Source organism: Salvelinus fontinalis, chromosome 24 (genome assembly GCF_029448725.1).
Source record: "Salvelinus fontinalis isolate EN_2023a chromosome 24, ASM2944872v1, whole genome shotgun sequence".
Taxonomy (NCBI): Eukaryota; Metazoa; Chordata; class Actinopteri; order Salmoniformes; family Salmonidae; genus Salvelinus; species Salvelinus fontinalis.
The window spans coordinates 500,167-525,000 of record NC_074688.1 but is presented as its reverse complement, the minus strand read 5'-3'; the positions used below and the strand labels follow the sequence as shown (position 1 = coordinate 525,000).

At 41.8% G+C, this 24,834-nt stretch overlaps 1 protein-coding gene across 1 annotated transcript in view; it reads left to right on the top strand.

The window, feature by feature from the left end:
• Positions 1-931: 931 nt before the first annotated feature.
• Positions 932-24,834, top strand: part of ostn (osteocrin) — a 31,245-nt gene continuing 7,342 nt past the window's right edge. Inside the window, exons 1-3 of the mRNA XM_055879293.1 lie at positions 932-1,129; positions 22,156-22,254; positions 23,594-23,814. Of these exons, the coding sequence (XP_055735268.1) occupies positions 1,100-1,129; positions 22,156-22,254; positions 23,594-23,814 (350 nt within the window). The 5' untranslated portion in view covers positions 932-1,099. The remainder of the gene's footprint in view (positions 1,130-22,155; positions 22,255-23,593; positions 23,815-24,834) is intronic.

Genomic DNA, 24,834 nt, shown 5'->3' with positions numbered 1-24,834 from the left:
TAAGTCAGCTGGATTTGCTGCAGATTGCCCTCAGTCTAAGGAGAGAGATCCAGAGGGGCTATAGAGTGTGTCTCTCACTAGCTCTGTCTTATATAGTTCCAACCTGGGAAAACATTGATTCAGAATTGAAACAGAAGGAATTCAAACAGGTTGAACCAATTTTGTACCAGTTTTGGTATAACAGGTGGAACTCTTATGAACCAGTTTTACAATGGTTGGGTTTTGGTTTGGTCAAGCCTGAATTTGTTGTTGAGATCAACCGACATGAGATGTGAGTTTGTACTGAAAACAAGTTAAGTTGGAGGTCCAGGAGTTGGGCATAGGGGGACACAGGATCCACAGGTTTAGCTCAGTCAGACAGACAGACAGACAGACAGACAGACAGACAGACAGACAGAGCCCTAGATGGAGACCTAGATGGTTCATCGGGCATGATATTAGGCTACATAGCGTACAGTCAGTGTATAGGTCAGGAGGATCTGACTTTAGTTTAGACAAGGAGTAGCTATCATGACTTTATTTTGGACAGGGGAGATACAAGCCTGGGCTGAGCGATCTGATCACCCGCAGGCGATCTGATCATCCGCAGGCGGTATGGAAAGATAAACCTTGCCTGTCGCCTACACACTCTCCTCCCCTGATCTCTCAACCTACATCGTCCGCTCGCCTCTGTGGCTTTAAGGACCGTCATTCCGACAGCATGCACCTCATCAGGCAACGGGACCTGACCTTTCCCTCTGATTGCCTGGGACATCAACTCTGTTGCCCAGCAGAGGGAGGGGGGCAACAGCCCTCACCTCCCCCGGCCACCCAGCTACTCCCCAGAGTTCCCATTAGCAGGTAATAGCCCCAGCCCTGGGGTGATGAGGATGAAAATGTCAGAGTGAGAGGGTTTAGGGCAAGGAGCAGTGGAGCAGTGGAAAACGAGGAGAAATGATGTCAGAGGAATCGCGACCACCGATTGGAGTGGAGATTCCAGAGGAGAGCCTATAAAACGGGGAAAGTCAACACCAGGAACAAGCAAAGGGAGGGAAAAGTTGGAACGTGAGAAATTCCAGGAACTTTTCAACATCCTCTCTCTTCTCCTGTGTGTGTGTATATGTGTGTTCCAGACTGTCTAAAACCAAAGGTGAGTACAATAGAACGATCGAGTACAATAGAACGAATGGGGCTCTCTGTGCACAAGTGGGTGCTCAGACATGCATGGATATGTGTATACATAAACGCATGAATGTAGCACAGGTGTGTACACTCTTAGAAAAACAAGGTGCTTACTTGAACCAAAAATGGTTCTTTGCCTGTCCCCATAGGAGAACCCTTCGAAGATCCCCTTTTGGTTCCAACTAGAACCCTTTTGGGTTCCATGTAGAACCTTTTCCACAGAGGGTTTTGCATGGAACCCAAAATAGTTCTACCTAGAAACAAAAAATGGTTCTAAATGGAACCAAATAGGGTTCTCCTATATGGACAGCCCCAGAACCCTATTGGAACCCTTTTTTCTAAGAGTGTATGTTCATCACACCTATGTGTATGTGTGCAGGTGTTCTTGAGAGATGTTGTTTATGTGTGCAATATAGAATACAGTAGAAGAAAGATGAGTGAAAGACGAGTGACAGTTTTGTTAAATGGGGGTTGTAGACCTTGACTAAGTTCACAATTAGTGAGAACATTTGTTTGATCTTTGAATTGTATCTGTATTTTTGTGAATGGAAGAATTTGAGTGTCTTTGTGTGTTCGTAAAGAATGTTTGTGACGTATGGAGAGTGTGAGTGTGTCTTTGAGAGAATGTTGGTATACGCACATTGGGGAGAGTGCATGTGATGGGTGGAGGTGTTTATTTTCGGGAATGGAAAATGCTAAAATTAGCTGATGTTGCTAGACAATACCCTTTGCCAGTCAAGTCTAAAACATACACTGTGAAAACCTTGGGGGAATTGAACACGACATGGTTTCAAACAGGACCTCATGATTTTACAGTTTGTTTGAGAAAGGTGTTCCAAAAGGTATTCTATGGACCAATAGAGACATTTAGTTATTTTTACCAGCTTTTCAGTTGATTTACTGCTTGGTCATTTGGACCAGGATGCAAGTGCTCTCGGGCTAGACTGATACACTTGGTATCGATAGATATAGACTAGATAAAGATTAGATATCCATGTGTGGAACTATGTTTTTGTACATTTAATGATGGGAGTGTATAATTGCTCAAATCATGTGTTTAATTGCTCAAATCCCACACATCAGGTGTTCTGGGTATATTCCATTGTTAAACTGGACCATCAAATGTTTCTCTCGTTAGTGCCAAAGGTTGGTTATGGCTATTGGAAGCGAGTGAAGGGTGTTGAAAGTTGGGACAGCAGCAGAGTGTTTGTTGTAGAGGGGTCCTACTGTTTTGGGTAGCTGTTTTGAGTAATTTGGGGTCGTTTTGGGTTGTTTTGGGGTATTAGTTGGACCCTTGTAGAGTGATACGGATTGGAATATTACATGTATGGTAAAAACGGTATTGGTATTAGAATAGGAAATAGTCCTTTGAATTCTGCAGTGTTTTTATTTTATTCATTCTTTTATTTCATCTTTATTCTGACAGGGAGTAATGCTGATGCATACACATCAATATACACTATACACATCGATATAAACATCAATATAAACATTAATACACAAAATCATATAAAACAAACACATTCTTCAGAAAAAATAATCCTTAATCAGCCTTCTGAATATCCCTGGAGACGCCAACTCTTCCAAATGTAGAGAGCTTTGGAGATCATTCCAGCTCTGTAAATTGTTTCACATAAATGGGTGCAAAAAAAACTAGAAGCAGATTTACCTAACTCAGTGGAGATCGAAAGGATCTCCAGAGTTATCCATCCCTGAGACCGGGTCTAATAGCTTGTGTTGAGTACTAAGTGTTGGACAAATGACGCATGTTAGCACCAGGTATAAACCAGGCTAGAGTGTGGAGTATTAAGTGAGAATGGGTAGAGTAGTGTATGTGTACATATGTGTATCCAGACAGTGTTCAGAAAGCCTGACACTAGGAGAAGTAATAGTAAGTTGCTAAGTGTGTGTAGAGGAGAATGAGGATCACAATTATACTATATTACAGTGCCCTTTAATATAAACCAACCACATGGTGAATTCAATAAATCAGATTTTTCATGTGAATAAAGACTTGCTAAAGTGCCCAACTTCCACATTTTGACATGTTCCGCCATCAACCATGTGTCACTTCTAGGACGTTTTAACCCACTTTACCCCAACATTTCTGCCCTAGTTAGTGTGTTGCTTTGACAAAGTCATTTCTAAAGATTATTATTTATTTAATGTGGTTAGTGATTCATTTAAGTCTGTCCCTCCGTGACGTGAACTGAACTCTTTTTTTTATATTGCGAAACTCTTCCTTTTTAAATATTGACCATTTTACTCGCTGAGAGTGTTGAGAGTGTTGGTGACTGTGCTGCTAGCAACAATTTATTACGTTTTTTAGTCAACGTTTACTGACACTGGCCATATTAAAAGGGTGTTGAGCATTCGTAAATTCGTCAGTTATTCTGCGCTCTGGCACACTCAGACGAGAGTGCTCTGAAATCAGAATAGATAGCCAGAGCGTATTTACCAGCTACGTCTATCAACAGTTGCCGCATTGACATCATGAACACTCTATTGAAATGGTTACTTACATAGTGAAGTCTTTTGTTAAGACATGTAGCTAGCTAGCTAAAAAAAAGAACCATAATCCAAACTCATGACGTTACTACCCTGCATGACTCTGCAGGTCTCAAACCAACCAGGTTCAATGTTAGCTAGCCTTCAGTGCAGCTTTTGACATTATCGATCACAGTCTGCTGATGGAAAAAAGTATGTGTTAGGGCTTACACCATAAAGGATAAAGAGTTACTTGTCTAACAGAACACAGAGGGTGTTCTTTAATGGAAGCCTCTCAAACATAATCCAGGTAGAAGCAGGAATTCCCCAGGGTAGCTGTTTAGGCCCATTGCTTTTTTTAATCATTACTAATGACATGCCACTGACTTTGAGTAAAGCGAGTGTGTTGTTGTATGCGGATGACACAACATTATACACGTTAGCTACGACAGGGACTGAAATGACTGCAACACTTAACAAAGAGCTGCAGTTAGTTTTGGAATGGATAGCAAGGAATAAGTTAGTCCTAAATATTTCCAAAACTAAAACCATTGTATTTGGGACAGATCATTCACTAAACTCTAAACCTCAACTACATCTGGTAATTAATGATGTGGAAATTGAACAAGATGAGGTGACTAAACTGCTTGGTGTAACTCTGGATTTTAAACTGTCATGGTCAAAACATATTGATACAACAGCAGCTAATATGGGGAGAAGTCAGTCCATAATAAAGCGCTGCTCTGCCTTCTTAACAACACTATCAACAAGGCAGGTCCTACAGGCCCTAGTTTTGTTGCACCTGGACTACTGTTCAGTCGTGTGGTCAGGAGCCACAAAGAGGGATTTGGGAAAATTGCAGTTGACCGGAACGAATTGCAAAAATCGCTGAAGCTGGAGACTTATATTTCCCTCACTAACTTTAAACATCAGCTATCTAAGCAGCTAACCGATCGCTGCAGCTGTACATAGCCCATCTGTAAATAGTCCATCCAATCTACCTACCTCATTCCCATATTGTTTTTATTTACTTTTCTGCTCTTTTGCACACCAGTATTTCTACTTGCACATCATCATCTGCACATCTATCACTCCAGTGTTAATTTGCTAAATTGTAATTACTTCACTACTATGGCTTATTTATTGATTTACCTTCTCACGCCATTTGCACACACTGTATATAGACTTTCTTTTTTTCTGTTGCGTTATTGACTATACGCTTGTTTATTCCATGTGTAACTCTGTGTTGTTGTTTGTGTCGCACTGCTTTGCTTTATCTTAGCCAGGTCGCAGTTGTAAATGAGAACTTGTTCTCAACTAGCCTACCTGGTTAAATAAAGGTAAAATAAAAAAAAATTAAAAGATAAAAAGAACAGGGCAGCACAGCTGGCCCTTAAAAGTACACGGAGAGCTAACATTAATGACATGCATGTCAATATCTCATGGCTCAAAGTGGAAGAGAGATTGACTTCCTCATTACTTGTTTTTATAAGAGGTGTTGACAAGCTGAAGGTACTGAGCTGTCTGTTTAAAATACTAGCACACAGCTCGGACACCCATGCATACCCCACAAGACATGCCACCAGAGGTCTCTTCACAGTCTCAAGTCCAGAACAGACTATGGGAGGCGCACTCTACAACATAGAGCCATGACTACATGGAACTCTATTCCACATCAGGTAACTGATGCAAGCAGTAGAATCAGATTGTAAAAATACACCTTATGGAACAGCGGGGACTGTGAAGTAACACAAACATAGGCACAGACATATGCATATGCACACATGATAACATACGCACTATACGCACTATACACATGGATTTTGCGTTGTAGATATGTGGTAGTGGAGTATGGTCCTGAGGGCACAGTGTGTGTTGTGAATTCTGTAATGAAGGTAATGTTTTTAAAATTGTATAACTGCCTTAATCTTGGCAGCAGCTAATGGAGATCCATAATACATACAAATACAAACATTAGATTATAACTAGCAAAGGAAATGGCTCTGAGATACGAATAATATTACTACACAGATCATACATGTAAGGTTAGCTAGCGAGCCAGCCAGCTAACGTTAGCTAGCTAACTAACAGTACACTTTAACTTGAAATGAAAACGTATACTGTATACTGTACATGGATGGACACTTCTCCCTCTCTGTCACGGATGCCCTTAGTTTGAAGATGTAATCCGGAGACAGATGATTTCTCCATCTCCTTAGCTATCATACTTTAATTCCACTGATTTCAAAACTCGATCTCTCGGCATGTCCAGCCCCCTCATTATCTCAGCCAATCATGGCTCGCGGGAAGGGTGCTGTCTTTTTTTGTTGCCAAACAAACTAGGCTTGTAATTTAACTATTTAATTTGTATTTACAGATGGCATACATGTTAAGGTTTATGAAAGTTCATGTTCTAGAAGCCATTTCTGTGTTCATGTAGGTAGGGGTAAAAGTGACAAGGCAATCAGTATAGATAATAAACAGAGTAGCAGGTTGCCGGTCGGTGCCGTTTAAGATGAGGGAGGATGATAATTTATTGTATGATCATGGCCTTATTTCTATTACAGCATATTGGATGACTGTCAGTCATATTCCAATCACCCAGCTCAATGTAATTTCTTCAAAACTGTTCAACTATTGTCTTTCCCTCTCTTTGAGTCAACTACTCACCACATTTTATGCACTGCAGTGCTAGCTAGCTGTAACTTATGCTTTCAATACTAGATTAATTATCTGATCCTTTGATTGGGTGAACAACATGTCAGTTCATGCTGCAAGAGCTCTGATAATTAATTGTCATTATAACTGTAAATCTATTGAAGGGGGTGAGTACCATAAACTAGCTGTCCTCCAGCTATACCGTGGTGCTACACCACAGAGTGCTGTTGAGGCTACTGTAGACCTTCATTGTGTTTTAATCAATTATTTGGTGACGTGAATATATTTAGTATAGTTGTATCTAAAAATGATAACTTTTTTAATGTTTCATAATTAAACATTTTCTGAAATTCACTGACAAGAATGATCCTTCCCTTCCTCCTCTGAGGAGCCTCCACTGGTGTGAGAGAATGTAATGGTGTGTGTGTGTGTGTGTGTGTGTGTGGTGTGTGTGTGTGTGTGTGTGTGTGTGTGTGTGTGTGTGTGTGTGTGTGTGTGTGTGTGTGTGTGTGTGTGTGTGTGTGTGTGTGTTGGAGTGTCAGTGTAAGTGCATGTGAGTGTGTGGGTAGGGTCCAATGAGTGGGCATAGTCAGTGCAAGAAAGTCAGTGGAAAAAAGGGTCAATGCAAATAGTCCAGGTAGCCATTTGATTAACTGTTCAGCACTCTTATGGCTCTGGCGTAGAAGCGGTTTTGGTCACAGAATTTGTGCTCTGGTAGCAAAGTGAACGGTCTATTGCTTGGGTGGCTGGGGTATTTGATAATAATTTTACGAGCCTTCCTCTGACACCGCCTGGTATAGAGGTCCTGGATGGCAGGGAACTCGGCCGAACTCGGCCGTCCGTGTAACCCTCTGTAGCGCCTTGTGATCGAGGGAGGTGCACTTGCCATACCAAGCAGTGATGCAGCCAGTCAAGATGTGCTCATTGGTGATCTGAGGGGCCATGACAAATCTTTTCAACCTCCTGAGGGGTAAGAGGCATTGTCATGCCTTCTTCACGACTGTGCTGGTGTGAGTGGACCATGTTAAGTCCTTGGTGATATGAACACTAATGAACTTGAAGCTCTCGACCCACTCCACTGCAGCCCTGTTGATGTGTGCTCGTCCCTCCATTTCCTGTAGTCCACGATTAGCTACTTTGTCTTGCTGACATTGAGAGACAGGTTGTTGTCCTGGCACCACACTGCCAGGTCTCTGACCTCCTCCCTGTAGGCTGTCTCATCGTCATCGGGGATCAGGCCTACCACCGAGCTTGCGAAAGAGCTTAGAGGGGACTATGGTGTTGAATGCTGAGCTGTCTCAGGGGATTAATGGCTGATTTTAAGATGAAATTGTCAACACTGTTACGGTAAACGCTGTTACTTTATTTTGCACTTAATAGGTACTTACTACAGTTAAACGTGCTCTTTATGACAGGATGTTAACATTCTGTGAAATCAAAGTTGTTTTGATTTTACTAAACCTACATGTGTTGTATTTGTACTTCATGCCATTTAGAATGTACTGTTTATTAAAAACTAATACAACATACCAGGCTCATACACTACCGGTCCAAAGATTTAGAAAACCTACTATTTCAAGGGTTTTTCTTTATTTTAACTATTTTCTACATTGTAAAATAACAGTGAAGACATCAAAACTATGAAATAACACATATGGAATCATCTAGTAACCCAAAAAGTTTTAAACAAATGAAAATATATTTTATATTTGAGATTCTTCAAATAGCCACCGTTTGCCTTGATGACAGCTTTGCACACTCTTGGCACTCTCTGAACCAGCTTCACTTGGAATGCTTTTCCAACAGTCTTAAAGGAGTTCCCACTTATGCTGAGCACTTGTTAGCTGCTTTTCCTTCACTCCGCGGTCTGACTCATACTCATTTCAATTTGGTTGAGGTCAGGGGATTGTGGAAGCCAGGTCATCTTATGCAGCACTCCATCACGCTCCTTCTTGGTAAAATAGCCCTTACACAGCCTGTAGGTGTGTTGGGTCATTGTCCTGTTGAAAAACAAATGATAGTCCCACTAAACCCAAACCAGATGGGATGGCGTATCGCTCCAGTATGCTGTGGTAGCCATGCTGGTTAAATGTGCCTTGAATTCTAAATAGATCACAGACAGTGTCACCAGTAAAGCACCCCCACACCATCACACCTCCTCCTCCATGCTCCACGATGGGAACCACACATGCAGAGATCATCCGTTCACCTACTCTGCGTCTCACAAAGACATGGCGGTTGGAACCAAAAATCTACAATTTGAACTCCAGACCAAAGGTTTCATTTCTACCGGTCTAATGTCTATTGCTCGTGTTCCTTGGCCCAAGCAAGTCTCTTCTTTACATTGGTCTCCTTTAGTAGTGGTTTCTTTGCAGCAATTCAACCTTGAAAGACCTGATTCATACAGTCTCCTCTGAACTTTTGATGTTGAGATGTGTCTGTCACTTGAACTCTTTAAAGAATTTATTTGGGCTGCAGTTTCCGAGGCTGGTAACTCTAATGAACTTATCCTCTGCAGCAGAGGTAACTCTGGGTCTTCCATTACTGTGGCGGTCATCATGAGAGCCAGTTTCATCATAGCACTTTATGGGTTTTTGCGACTGCACTTGAAGAAACTTTAAAAGTTCTTGAAATGTTCCTTATTGACTGACCTTCATGTCTTAAAGAAATGATGGACTGTCATTTCTCTTTGCTTATTTGAGCTGTTCTTGCCATAATATGGACTTCGTCTTTTACCAAATAGGGCTATCTTCTGTATACCCCCCCTACCTTGTCACAACACAACTGATTGGCTCAAACGCATTAAGTAGGAAAGATATTCCACAAATTAACTTTTAACAAGGCACACCTATTAATTGAAATGCATTCCAGGTGACTACCTCATGAAGCTGGTTGAGAGAATGCCAAGAGTGTGCAAAGCTGTTAACAAAGCAAAGAGCGGCTATTTGAAGAATCTCAAATATAAAATATATTTTGATTTGTTTAACACTTTTTTGGTTACTGCATGATTCTATATGTGTTATATCAGAAAAAGAAAACCCTGGTAGTGTACATACTGCAAAGGCATCATCTAATGCGTTCTAGTGTTTTCCCCCCCTCGTTCAGCCTGGTCTCAGAGCAAAACATATTATATTTAACTAAAATCCGTGCCACACCTTTTAGTATGATGTGTTACTTTACGTTAGGTTACATTTAATTGACGTACGTAAATTCGGGACACTGTAATTAGTATCATACTGTATGTTACATTTGATATGACTCTAAAAGCCGGGTGAGGTGAGGACACTTATTTAACCTCTTATTTTTGTTGGCACAAAATTACCTCCATACTTCCATTCCTTTGTATGCGTTACCTTCAGATGAGTCCCACGATACTTGTGGGGGTCGTAGAGCAAAATGGAGAACACCATCGTATTTGTGAGAGTCTCCCCTTTCTACAGTGGCATATTAGTTTGTAGGCCAAACCGTCAGGGTGGATTGGCAGTCGTATAACACAAACGTCTAGCATCCCAAATTCTTTCGAATCTCATCATGGAATGTTTTAGCTATTCGGCAACTTTGCAACTACTTACTCCTTTTTAGCTACAACTTAGACTGTTAGCTAACCCTAACTGTAACCCTTTAACCCTTATCTTAACCCTTACCTTAACCCCTAACCTGACGTAGCATATCATACTAAAGCAGTCAAACCTAATATTTGTTTTTGTATTTATTATGGAACCCTATTAGGGATGCCAAGGCGACAGATACTCTTCCCGGGGTCCAACAAAATTAAGGCAGTTATATACTTTTTTAAAAAATCTATACATTCACAACAGATTTCACAACACATTAAAGTGGGTGCCCTCAGGCCACTACTCTGTATGGTGTGTATGTTAACGTTTGTACATGTGTGTCTATGCCTGTGTGTGTGTCTCTTCACAATCTCCACTGTTCCATATAAGGTGTATTTTTTATCTGTTATTTAAAATCTGATTTTACTGCTTGCATGAGTTACTTGATGTGGAATAGAGTGCCATATAGTCATGGCTCTATGTAGTACTATGCGCCTCGCAAACTCTGTTCTGGACTGTGAAGAGACCTTTGAGACCATGTCTTGTGGGGGTATGCATGGGTGTCTGAGCTGTGTGCTAGTAGTTTAAACAGACAGCTCAGTGCATTGTTGATCGTGTCGTTAAGAAGGGAGAGCAGTGAATTATTATGGACAGACTTGTTTTAGAAAAGATTTCGGATTGGTCTGCAGTGTAGCACGCTTCTGTCTATAACATGAGCTGAATATGTTGTTAATCCTATCTAACACAGCTTTTTTGAAAGATATCGTAGTAAATAGTAAAACTGCGAATATTTTGCTCTCCAATTTCTGGAGTACAGAGTTTTGAAATCAGGTGAATGCCCGGTGGAATTAGAGTATGATAGCTAAGGAGATGGAGAAAATACTGGCGTTTGATTGCAAATATGCAGAGGGAGTCGAAAAGAGAACACACAGAGGGCTGTTGTATAAAACACCTGGATTACATCTTCAAACTAAGGGCAACCATGCCATCCATGACAGAGAGGTAGAAACGTCCATCCATGTCTACAGGTAAAATAGTTTAGCTAGCTCCATTTTCAGTTATTATTCATTGTACATTTTGTCAAATAAAAAAAATTCAATTCAAGTTAAAGCGTGCTAACATTAGGTGGCTGGCTCGCTAACGTTACGTGTATGATCTGTGTATTAATAATATTCGTATCGCAGAGCCATTTGCTTTGCTGCTTATAGCCTATTGTTAGCTAGCTAGCTATCATTGAACCTGGATGGTTAGCTACCTTCAGATTCATGAAGGGTAGTAACATTATGAGTTGGGATTATGGTTAATTGTTTAGCTAGCTAGCTACATGTCTCCACAAAAGACCCCACTATGCAAGTAACCATTTCACTACTCATTCTCTATCATGTGAATGTAACAAATAAACGTTGATCTTATATGATATAGTGTGTGTTTACCAGAGATGGTAATGTGAAGAACATGACCTGCACCAAAGTCAAATTAGGATATAACGTTAGGCTAACGAGACAGTGTTCAAGTTCTATAATTCTCAGGTAGAATGCCCTACTTTTATTTTGTCGCACTCACAAACTTAAGCTATTTTCAGGAATTGAGTCGCCATTAACTTGTAGATAATGATCTTGTTGTGACTTTATTTTCCTATAGTGATGAAGACAAATGAGCCAAAGTGAAAACATTGTCAGCTATATGATAGGGACATTATTTGAGCTGGATAGTCTTTGTCATGTTGAGTTCTTGGTTTATTTTCTATGTTGGTGATTTGTATGATTCCCAATTAGAGGCAGCTGTTATCGTTGTCTCTAATTGGGGATCATTTTTTCCACCTGTGTGTTATGGGATATTATTTGGAGTTAGTGCACTTTGCACCTCTGTAGTCACGGTTTGTTCGTTTATTGTTTATTGTTTTGTCTTTGCTATAGTTTCACTTCTTTAATAAATGATGTTGAACTCTACATTCGCTGTGCCGTGGTCTGACCATTATTGCAAACAGAGTGACAGAATATCCCATCAACAAAGGACCAAGCTGCGTGCCCGGGAGGAGATGGCATCCTGGTCTTTGGAGGAGATCAGGGAGAGAATATCCTGGACTTGGGACGAAATAATGGCAGAAGACAAGAGCCTGCCATGGAAGCAGGCGGAAGCAGCGAAGGAGGGACAGCAATGAAGTCGGGGAGGAAGGCCACAGAAACCCCAAGAAAATGTTGGGGGGGGGGCATATGGAGCAGTTGGCGGAGCCGAGGAGTGAACCAGAGCCAGTCTGGGAGAAGAGGGAGAATTTGGAGGAGAGAGAAATGGGAGAGTTGTTGAGTTGGTGGTGGATGCACGGATTTTGCCCTAAGGAACGTGTTGTCAGTTTGGTGCCACCTGAGTCAGCTCCCCGTACTTGTCCTGAGAAGTGTGTTAAACTTCTGGAACAATTGATGCCGGCTATACGCACCAGGTCTCCAGTGCACCTTCACAACCCAGTGCGTCCTGTGCCAGCTCCTCGCACTTGCCGTGTGAAGTGTGTTAAAGTTCCGGTACCATTGATGCCGGCTATACGCACCAGGTCTCTAGTACGTCTCCACAGTCCGGTACGTCCTGTGCCTGCTCCTCGCACTCATCCCAGTCAGGTGCATCCTGTTCCTGCTTCTCGCGCTCGCCCTGAGGTGAGTGTCACCAGCCCGGTACCACCAGTGCCGGCCCCATGCACCAAGCTTCCGGCGACGGTTCCCAGTCCAGATTTTCCGGCGACAGTTCCCAGTCCAGAGTTTCTGGCGACGGTTCCCAGTCCAGAGTTTCCGGCGACAGTTCCCAGTCCAGAGTTTCCGGCGATGTTTCACGGTCCGGAACCTCCTGAGACCGTCCACGGTCCGGAAGCTCCTGAGACGGTCCACGGTCCGGAAAGCTCCTGAAACGGTCCACGGTCCGGAAGCTCCTGAGACGGTCCACGGTTTGAAACCTCCAACTCCATGGCCGGAGCTTTCCCCTGCGCCGATGCCCAGTCCAAACAAGGTGTCCAGTCCAGCTCCATAGCAGGAGCCCTCCTCTGCGCCGATGCCCAGTCCAGACACAGCATCCAGTCCCACTCCAAGGCAGGAGCCTTCATCGGCATCTAGGTCCAGTCCAGTCCAGGCACAGTGTTCAGCCTGGGTCCATGGCTGGATCCGCGGGAAGAGCGGGTTCTTCGGCCTGCACCAGAGCCACCACCAAGGATGGTGGATCCAAGAGCTGAGCGGGTTCTTCGTCCCGCACTAGAGCTGCCACCGGCACTAGACACCCCCCTAACCCTCCCTTTTTGTTTCAGGTTTTGCGGTTGGAGTCCGCACCTTTGGGGGGGGGGGGGGGGGGGGGTTACTGTCACGTCCTGACCATAGAAAGCTTTTATTTTCTATGGTAGAGTAGGTCAGGGCATGACTGGGGGGTTGTTCTAGTTTATTTTCTATGTTGGTGATTTGTATGATTCCCAATTAGAGGCAGCCGTTTATCGTTGTCTCTAATTGGGGATCATACTTAAGTAGCATTTTTCCACCTGTGTGTTATGGGATATTATTTGGAGTTAGTGCACTTTGCACCTCTGTAGTCACGGTTTGTTCGTTTTTTGTTTATTGTTATGTCTTTGCTATAGTTTTACTTCTTTAATAAATGATGTGGAACTCTACATTCGCTGAACCTTGGTCCCGACCATTATTACGAACAACGTGACACTATCTTTGTATGGCTTGTTCAAAAAGGGTGATACTTTAAACAAAATGTCATTTTAAATTAGTCGGAAATTAGAAGTTATTATCTGTATAAAGGCAAAAAAGTCAATTTTTGAAGAACGGATGAGCGTTTCTTATCTACTGGAAAACTATTTAGGGTATAATTATAATTTATGTATGAGTGTAGCTTTAGTGAGAGGTTTAAAGCTTAAATATTTAATTATTTTAGCCCCCCAAAGTCAGATGCGTTATATAAATAGCCATGTTTAATTTTGTCTGGCTTAGCATTCCAAATAAAAAAATATATTTTTTGCTGATATGATTTTAAAAATGAGTCATCTGGAGTATGCATTGCCATTAGTAGCTAAGTAAACTGTGATCTTTCCATAAATAGACAAGAATTTTCCTCTCTGTGGTTGCAGAATCTTATCTGTTTTTGCTAACTTTCTATTGAAATTGATTGTGGTAAGTTCATTAATATTTTTTGAGAATACCAAGTATGTCTATTTCACCATCCGCCCATTTTATTGATAAACTACAAGGTAATCCAATACGCAATATGGTACAATTGTCATAATTAGGTTTTAGTCCAGAGAGGCTAGAAAAGTGATCAAGATCTTCAATGAGACTGTGTAGGGATCCAGATTGCGGACTTAAGAAAAAACTTGAGTCAACGGCATACATTGACACTTTTGTTTTTATCCCCTGGATTTCTAACCCCTTGATGTTCTTGTTGGATCAAATTTTAATAGCTAGCATTTCAATGGCCATAATAAATAGATATGGAGACAACGGACAGTCTTGTCCTCTTAAAGGCTCTATACTTTCTGAGAAGTAACCATTATTTACTATTTTACATCTCGGGTTGCTGTACATAACTTTAACTCATTGTATAAGAGATCCACTGAAATGAAAGTAATCCAGGAATTAATATATAAATTCTAGTCGTACTTTATCAAACAACTTTTCAAAATCTGTTATGAAGACCAGGCTTGGTATCTTTGACGTTTCATAATGTTCAATTGTTTCAAATAATTGTCGTATATTATCTCCAGTATATCGTCCATGTAAAAAACCTGTCTGATCAGTATCTGGAAAAAACGTTTTTATTTTATTTGCTATGCATTTTGCCAGGATTTCGCATCACATCATTGAAGTGTAAGAGGCCTCCAGTTTTTTAAATGGACTGGATCTTTATACTTACCACCTGGGTCCTGTTTTAGCAGTAATGAAATCAGACCTTCTTGTTGAGTACTTAAAACATGATAATAATGGATCTTTGAGTACATCAAAAAAGGTCTGATATACCTCTACTGGCATACCATCAGCCCTGGTGTTTTTCCAGACTGAAAATATTTTATTGCCTCAAAAAGTTCCTCTTCTGTAAATTGGCCTTCACACAGGTCTTTCTGTAAATGTGTCAATTTTACATTAATATTATTATTAGGAAAGAAATCCACAGTTACATCATTCAGTGGAAATGGAGGAGACTGGAAAAAAAACATGCTTAAAATATTTTGCTTCCTCTTTCAAAATATAATTTGGTGAATCATGGATGACTCCAACAATTGTAACGAGTTTCTGTGAATTATTTTTGTAGCTTTTCTATGTTGAAGATTCAAGAAAAATGTTGTGCTTTTTCATCATTTTCCAACACCATTTTCCATCCAATTCGCTTTATTTTTGTCAATACATTACACTTCATCATTCTTGCATAAGTACCCCCATTTCTTTTTGTTTTTCATCTAACCAATTTTGTGCCTCTATAGTACAATTTCCATTACCATCTACAGTTGAAATCGGAAGTTTACATACAGCTCAGCCAAATACATTTAAACTCAGTCTTTCACAATTCCTGACATTTAATCCAAGTAAAAATTCCCTGTTTTAGGTCAGTTAGGATCACCACTTTATTTTAAGAACGTGAAATGTCAGAATAATGGTAGAGAAAATGATTTATTTAAACTTTTTTTTCTTTCATCACATTCCCAGTGCGTCAGAAGTTTACATACACTCAATTGATATTTGGTAGCATTGCCCTTAAATTGTTTAACTTGGGTCAAATGTTTCGGGTAGCCTTCCACAAGCTTCCCACAATAAGTTGGGTGAATTTTGGCCCATTCCTCCAGACAGAGCTGGTGTAACTGAGTCAGGTTTGTAGGCCTCCTTGCTCGCACACGCTTTTTCAGTTCTGCCCACAAATTTTCTATGGGATTGAGGTCAGGACTTTGGAATGCCACTCTAATACCTTGACTTTGTTGTCCTTAAGCCATTTTGCCACAACTTTGAAAGTATGCTTGGGATCATTGTCCATTTGGAAGACCTATTTGCGACCAAGCTTTAACTTCCTGACTGATGTCTTGAAATGTTGCTTCAATATATCCACATCATTTTCTTTCCTATTGATGCCATCTATTTTGTGAAGTGCACCAGACCCTCCTGCAGCAAAGCACCCCCACAACATGATGCTGCCAACCCCGTGCTTCACGGTTGGGATGGTGTTCTTCGGCTTGCAAGCGTTCCCCTTTATCCTCCAAACATATCGATGGTCTTTATGGCCAAACAGTTCTATTTTTGTTTCATCAGACCAGAGGACATTTCTTCAAAAAGTACGATCTTTGTCCCCATGTGCAGTTGCAAACCATAGTCTGGCTTTTTTAATGGGGGTTTTGGAGCAGTGGCTTCTTCCTTGCTGAGCCGCCTTTCAGGTTATGTAGATATAGGACTCCTTTTACTGTGGCTATACATACTTTTGTACCTGTTTCCTACGGCATCTTCACAGTCGTTTGCTGTTGTTCTGGAATTGATTTGCACTTTTCGCATCAAAGTACGTTCATCTCTAGGAGACAGAACGCGTCTCCTTCCTGAGCGGTATGACGGCTGCGTGGTCCCATGGTGTTTGTACTTGCGTACTATTGTTTGTACAGATGAACGTGGTATCTTCAGGCGATTGGAAATTGCTCGCAAGGATGAACCAGACCTGCGGAGGTCTACAATTTTTTTACGAGGTCTTAGCTGATTTATTTCGATTTTCCCATGATGTCAAGCAAAGAGGCACTGAGTTTGAAGGTAGGCATTGAAATACATCCACATGTACACTTCCAATTGACTCAAATGATGTCAATTAGGCTATCAGAAGCTTCTAAACTCCATGACATAATTTTCTGGGATTTTCCAAGCTGTTTAAAGGCACAGTCAACATAGTGTATGTAAACGTCTAACCTACTAGAATTGTGATACAGTGGATTATAAGTGAAATAATCTGTCTGTAAACCATTTTTGGAAATATTACTTGTGTCATGCACAAAGTAGATGTCCTTACCGACTTGCCAAAACTATAGTTTGTTAACAAGAAATTTGTGGAGTGGTTGAAAAACGAGTTTTAATGACTCCAACCTACGAAACCGGTAAAAATACACCTTATGAAACAGCGGGTACTGTTAAGAGAGACACAAAGGCACTGACACGTGCATGCAAAGACACGCTAACAAGGATTTTGTGTTGTAGATATGTGGTAGGAAACACACAATATGTTGTGAAATCTAATGTGAATATATTGTAATGTTTAAAAAAACATTTTATAACTTCCTTAATTTGGCTGGACCCCAGGAAGAGTAACTGCTGGCCTGGCAGCAGCTAAATGGGAAACATATTAAATACAAATACACTTTGTATTGTAGATATGTAGTGGTGTAAAAATGTTATAGGGCACTCAGAAAGTCTTCAGACCTCTTCACATTTCCCACATTTTGTTACGTTACAGCCTTATTCTCAAATCTATTAAATATATTTTTCCCCTCATTAATCTACACACAATTCCCCATAATGACAAAAGAAAAACTGTTTTTTGGAATTTGGGGAAATGTATGTATATAAAAAAAAGTTTGTTTTCGTACCTTTTGCTATGAGACTCGAAATTGAGCTCAGTTGCATCCTGTTTACAGTGATCATCCTTGAGGTGTACAACTTGATTGGAGTCCACCTGTGGTAAATTCAATTGATTAGACATGACTTGGAAAAACACACACCTGTCTATATAAGGTCCCATAGTTGACAGTGCACGTCAGAGCAAATACCAAACCATGAGGTCGAAGGAATTGTCCGTAGAGCTCCGAGACAGGATTGTGTTGAGGCACAGATCTGGGGAAAGGTAACAAAAATGTCTGTAGCATTGAAGGTCCCCGAGAACATAGTGGCCTCCATCATTCTTACATGGAAGAAGTTTAGAAACACCAAGACTCTCCCTAGAGCTGGCTGCCCGGCCACACTGAGCAATCGGGGGAGAAAGCCCTTGGTCAGGTAGGTGACCAAGAACTCGATGGTCACTCTGACAGAGCTCCAGAGGTCTTCTGTTTAGATGGGAGAACCTTCCAGAAGGACAACCATCTCTGCAGCACCACCAATCAGGCCTTTATGGTAGAGTGACCAGACGGAAGTCACTTCTCAGTAAAAGTCACATGACAGCCCACTTGGAGTTTGCCAAAAGGCACCTAAAGACTCTCAGGCAATGAGAAGCAAGATTCTCTGGTTTGATGAAAACAAGACTGAACTCTTTGGCCTGAATGTCAAGCGTCACTTCTGGAGGAAACCTGGCACCATCCCTGCGTGTTGGTGGCAGCATCATACTGTGGGGATGTTTTTCCGCGGCAGGGACTGGGAGACTAGGCTGGATCTTTGATGAAAGCCTGCTCTAGAGTGCTCAGGACCTCAGACTGGAGCGAAGGTTGACCTTTCAACAGGACATTGACCCTAAGCACACATCCAAGACAACGCAGGAGTGGCTTCGGGACAAGTCTCTGAATGTCCTTGAGCGGCCCAGCCAGAGCCCGGACTTGAACCCAGTCAAACATCTCTGGAGAGACCTGGAAATAGCTGTGCAGCAACTCTCCTCATCCAACCTGACAGAGCTTGAGAGGGTCTGCAGAGAAGAATGGGAGAAACTCCCCAAATACAGGTGTGGCAAGCTTGTAGCATCATACGTCATATGATGTACTGTTTTACATTCTGTTTTCTATGAAATGTAAGTGCCTTAATGTCTATGGACCCCAGGAATAGTAGCAGATGCATTGGCAATAGCTAATGGGAATCCCTAATAAAAACATATACACTCCCACCAGGCCAGAGCGGCATCCAGCTACTGGGGTAGAAGAGAAAGAGAAAGTAGGTGGGCATGGATTCACCAGTAGCATGTGTTAGTTCGCTACTTGTTTGCTAAGAGTAGCCACTTCGCCCCTGTAGTCCTCTGTAGGCAAACATTTGCTACATTGAATGTCCGGACGGTCCACATTGTCCCAGAATAGAGCAAAATAAACACAGCTCCTGCAGCGTTGAAAACATTAGTTAGTGACCTGCATTTTAAACTACAGGCTAGCTAGGCTAGCTTGCTTAGCTGGGCATACATGTCTCTCTTCTTGACGGGAATTTTCTAAAAGTTTGCTTTTAGCTACAGTGGGTTCACAAATACAGCCCACACATCGCCTCCCGAAACCAGCAAAGGCAGTGAAATGGCAAATACACAAGCAACCCACAGCCGAGTCACACACCAGTGCATCAAACAGAGAGAAAGCGAAGCACAACATTTTCTCTGCGCCCTGCGGGTTAATCAGTAGAATTGCAGGAAATTACCAAGAATAACTCGCTTTGGGCCCCCAAAAGGCTAGGAATGGCTCAGAACGCAAGTACAGGTAATTGGACATGGCCAATGAGTGTTCTAGTGAGAGTTTGAAGTGTAAAATGATAACAGATAAGCGACTATTAAAACAACTTAAGTATCAGGCTTGTGGTCAGTTCTATCTGAAGTCAGTCCATTCACAAAGTAAACTGAAATTCCAATTCTAATTAAATATGATCTTCATAATTACAATAGGAATTTCAGATCTTGAATTGACTTAATTAAGATAAAATTGACACCAAGTATGTACAACTATTCTAAAGTTCACAACAGGAGCACAAATGCATTGTTGTGGCATTATCATGGTTCCGGTGTTATTACACATAGTAATCAGAAGGGGGCAGGATAGACCAAGCAGGCCGATGATGGAACCACCTCCATGTCAGTCCAAGGAGACACCACCCCTGTGTGATCCAATAGCTTAAGATATCAGTGATACCGGATAGGTGAGACACAGACAGACAGTAGGCATGTGTTTATGGAACTAAGTCACCCATAGGGAACTAGGGGAGAACAGGGATTATTTGTACATACCCTGTTACAGAGGTCCCTTGTTTCTTGTGTCCCCATTCTCCCCTATAGCCCCAACAAAATGTGCTTCTTTCCACAGCAGAGTCAGCTGAGGGACTAGCCCGGTCACTGATCCAGGCTAGGGTTAGGGGAGACTGGGGTTGGCTGTTACATCCTGTGGCCATGTGTTTGTGTAAAGGGAAGGGATGAGGTGTGTCCGGGTCCACATCCACCCCATTCTCACATTCAGGGACGACGAGCCATGCCGAGCTCCCAGTATTTTCACAGATGGAGGCTGGGTAAAGGTAAATACCCGGGCTCTATATCGCAGTAACCCAAAACGGCCAGTGTTTCTACGTCTGACATCTTGGAGAGGGGTACACACAGACAGTACACACACGCACATACATGCACGTACGCACGCACGCACGCACACACACAGAGAGAGAGAGAAACACTACTGACTTCATAATTGGTGTGTGAATGTGTTCGTATGTTTTATCGCTTTGGTACTATTTTACAAGTATGTGGGACATTTTTTAAACTTAGTACAAAACTCCAAACTGGTAACACTTGTAATGTAGTCAGTCTTACATTCAAAACCTTTCATTGTGCATTCATTTTGTTTGTTGACATATTTCACCACACAACCATTGATCCAAAATGTAAGTTAACAATGAAATATAATAACTACATTGGTTTAATCACCAAAATACAATTGTTATTTACCAACCACTTATTCCAATAGCAAAAGATGCAAGATACATGTTTCAAAATTGCCCTTTGAATGTGATATGATACAGTACTGTAAATGACAGTGCATTACACTGTTTTCACATTGGCAATACAATTGCACTACCCAGTAAAATTGACTGAACATTAAATGTCCATAATTTCTATCCCATGATCAAAGGTGTGATCATTGAAAACATCTTTCCAATGTAATCAAATTAAAGAAATGAACAAAACTATTTTTAGCAGGCACTAGTTTGCATCAAGTCTGTCTTGAGCATTTGAACATAGGTTCTCATCAAAATCGCAGTAAATGTCCTCATTGTTTTTGTACCTGGATTGAAATCATTGCATGCCTCATCCATGGCCTGAAGGTGGGTGGTAAGCTCATTTTCCACCTATATTGTAATCGTCTATTGCAGGGATCATCAGGGATCAAGGGATCAATTACAAATCATTTGTGGACTTCAAAATCATCGCAAGAAGCACAAACGGAAATAACATTTGACTAAAACATAATAATTTCAAACTGTGCTTACATTTATATATAATCACATCTCTCTATTATGTGTGAGAATACTTTGGAACAGATTTCCAAAATTAAAATCACTTGGAGCGGATTTCAAATCAAATCAAATCAAATGTGTTTACAAAGCCCTTCTTACATCAGCTGATATCTCAAAGCACTGTACAGAAACCCAGCCTAAAACCCCAAACAGCAAGCAATGCAGGTGTGGAACCACAGTGGCTAGGAAAAACTCCCTAGAAAGGCCAGAACCTAGGAAGAAACCTAGAGAGGAACCCTCCCATCAAAAAATGTCCTGGTGTTTTTACAGTGCTGCATTTGTTTAACACTTTTTTGGTTACTACATGATTCCATATGTGTTATTTCATAGTTTGGATGTCTTCACTATTATTCTACAATGTAGAAAATAGTAAAAATAAAGAAAAACCCTTGAATGAGTAGGTGTGTCCAAACTCTTGATTGGTACTGTATATCATACTTTTCAGGTTTCTACTTTACAGACTTACATTTTCAATATGTAGTTCTCAAAATCTGTAGTAGACAAATTAGTTTACATGTCAAATCTATAGGTTTACCAAACGTTTCAGTGATCATCAATTAAGAGCAGTCAGATTAAGTAACACTACAATGTCTTTTAACAACAACAAAAAATAATGATATCAAAAGGAACTTGAGCATTGCCTTGTGAAAGTCAATTACTTTATATGAACATGTATTGCAATGTATTTCTAGATGGAACACTGATTAAGTTTGGTGAAAAAGTGACAGATTTTTATGTTTGTTTTGAAACGAGTTTTGAAACAACTTAGTTTTTGATGATCGGTTTTGAGATTTGTACTAAGATTTGTAAAAATGTACCACATACCTTAGAAAATTGCACCAAATCGATAAAAAACAAACAAAGTGAGAACTATGTATGGGTTATACTGCTTAAATTTGTATAAAGTGTGTATTGTATCTAACAACTATTATTGTTTTTCGTTAATATGTTATATTGTTATAGCTTTGATTTCATGTTCTGTACGCTGTAAAGTGCAGATGTGTATGTCTGATCCTGATCTCTGTGTGTGTGTGTGTGTGTGTGTGTGTGTGTGTGTGTGTGTGTGTGTGTGTGTGTGTGTGTGTGTATGTGTATGTGTATGTGTATGTGTATGTGTGTGTGTGTGTGTGTTTCAGATGCTGGGGTGCGGTTGTGTGCTTCTCTCGTGTCTCCTGATGGTGACTCTGTTCCACTGCAGCGTAGACAGCCTTCGCCTCACCCAGGAGAGCCCAGAGGTGAGATCAGGATTGTGTGTGTGTGTGTGTGTGTGTGTGTGTGTGTGTGTGTGTGTGTGTGTGTGTGTGTGTGTGTGTGTGTGTGTGTGTGTGTGTGTGTGTGTGTGTGTGTGTGTGTGTGCTATATGGGTTCACCCGGTCACATATGAGTTCCATGTATCAGTAACTACTGTATAACTGGGGCCAAGTGACCTGACCAGGAAGAACCCCTGACCCTGAACATAATAATATAATAGTATTATAGAAATCTCCTAGCACCTGTGTGGTCTAGACTTGGGTTCAAAAAGTATCAAGCTGTGCTTCATTGAGCTTGCTTGGGGCAATGAAACGTATGGCATAGTCCCAAAAGTGCAAACTAAGTTCAAATGGCATACAAGCTTAAGCAAACACTCAAGATATTTGAAAGAAGGCAAATCCTATTGGAACCCAATTGTGGTGTGCTCCTCGTTCCCACACCAGGATAGTAAACTGGCCGAGGGGAGGAGCGCCCCCCTTCCCCTTAGTCCTTGATCTTCGTTGTCTGCAGATCTGTAAGGTGGAAGAAATATGGTGGAAGCTCCATCATTACACTGCTTACACCTATCCAAACCCTTCCGATCTACAAACACTGAATTGTGAAGAGTTAGGGCCAAGGGGAAGGTGCAAGGAGCAACCTGGATCCAGCTAAGAAAGTGCTGTTAGTGAGTGAGTGATTGAGGACACGCGCGCGCGCACGCAGAGTGAGGGAGGTCCAGGCAGAAGAGTTGGGGAAGGTACTGTATCTGCACGGCCACGGCCGGTGGTGGCTGTGTTAGTCTGTCTCTCATCGGGATGGTCAGAACATTTTCTCTCCCTGATCTGATTATGTGGAACGAAATGGCGAGATGACGGTCTGTCATCGCCGCTGTGGCGCTGCCTGGGCTGAGCTATAAATACCACAGAGCGCTGTTCCCAGGAGAGGCAGAAACAACAGCCACGTCAGAGAGGGACAAGGGAGGGGGGACACGGGGGACGTTCTGTCTGTCTATATATCTGTCTGTCTGTCTTCTTGGCTCGCTGTCTGTCTGCTTAGCTATCTGTCTGTCAAAATGCTAGCAGATACTATAGACTTCCAGTCATTGCGCTAATGCAATTTAGCAATTGCGCTAGTTAGAAACTTCCTTCAAACTGCACGCAGAGACATACAAATGGTATCCATAAGTTCATCTGACTCTGGGGAAGTAAATAAAGGGCCTCATTGCCAAAATCCTTAAGTATCCCTTTGAGTATACCACAAAGCAAAAACATTTTGTGTGACAGCTAACGCTATTGTTAGAAGTTCTTATTGACTTTCTGTGTTTTCCTATTGCTGTTGTTGTAGTACCTGGACCCGGTGGTTCTGGAGGAGTCAGGCCTGCAGGCCCGGTCCAGTGAGCAAAAGGCAGCAGGGGCTTTGACGGCCAAGTTACTACTACTTGACCACCTGGACCGCCTGGAGAACGACGTGATCGAGACCAAGATGAAGAGGAGCTTCCCAGGGTCCAACACTCCACTGGACCGCCTCTCCATCAGCACCATGGACCCTAAGGGCTCCAAGCAGAGGTAGGTACTAACCACTTAGAGAGAGAGACTTACATTTTGATGCTATTTATTAAGACATCAGTTAAGCACTTCCGTACTCCGCCCTGACGCACACACATGAACAGACCTACACACATATAGTTATTGGGGCAGTTTCCCGGGACACAGAATAATAAAATCAAATCAAACTTTATTTGTCACATGCGCCGAATACAACAAGTGTAGACCTTACCGTGAAATGCTTACTTATAAGCCCTTAACCAACAGCGCAGTTCAAGAAGAGTTAAAATAATATTTACCAAATAAACTAAAGTAAAATAGAATAAAAGTAACACAATAACAAGGCTATATACAGGGGGCACCGGTACCGAGTCAGTGTGCGGGGGTACACTGACCTACAGTTAATTTGTACATGTAGGTAGGGGTGAAGTGACTATGCATCGATGATAAACAGTAGCAGCAGTGTACAAAACAAATGGAGAGGGGGGGTGTCAATATAAATAGTCCAGTGGCCATTTGATTAATTGTTCATCAGTTTTACGGCTTGGAGGTATAAGCTGTTAAGGAGCCTTTTGGTCCTAGACTTGACGCTCCAGTACCGCTTGCCATGGGGTAGCAGAGAAAACAGTCTATGACCATTTTTTGGGCTTTCCTCTGACACCGCCTATTATATAGGTCCTGGATGGCAAGGAAGCTTGGCCCCAGTGATGTACTGGGCCGTACACACTACCCTCTGTAGCGCCTTGTGTTCAGATGCCGAGCAGTTGCCATACCAGGCGGTGATGCAACCGGTCAGGATGCTCTCAATGGTGCAGCTGTAGAACATTTTGAGGATCTGGTGACCCATGCCAAATATTTTCAGTCTCCTGAGGGGGAAAAGGTTTTGTCGTGCCCTCTTCACGACTGTCTTGGTGTGTTTGGACCATGATAATTCGTTGGTGATGTGGACACCATGTAACTTGAAACTCTTGATCCGCTCCACTACTGCCCCTTCGGCCCGCCTTTTCCTGTAGTCCATGATCAGCTCCTGTGTCTTGCTCA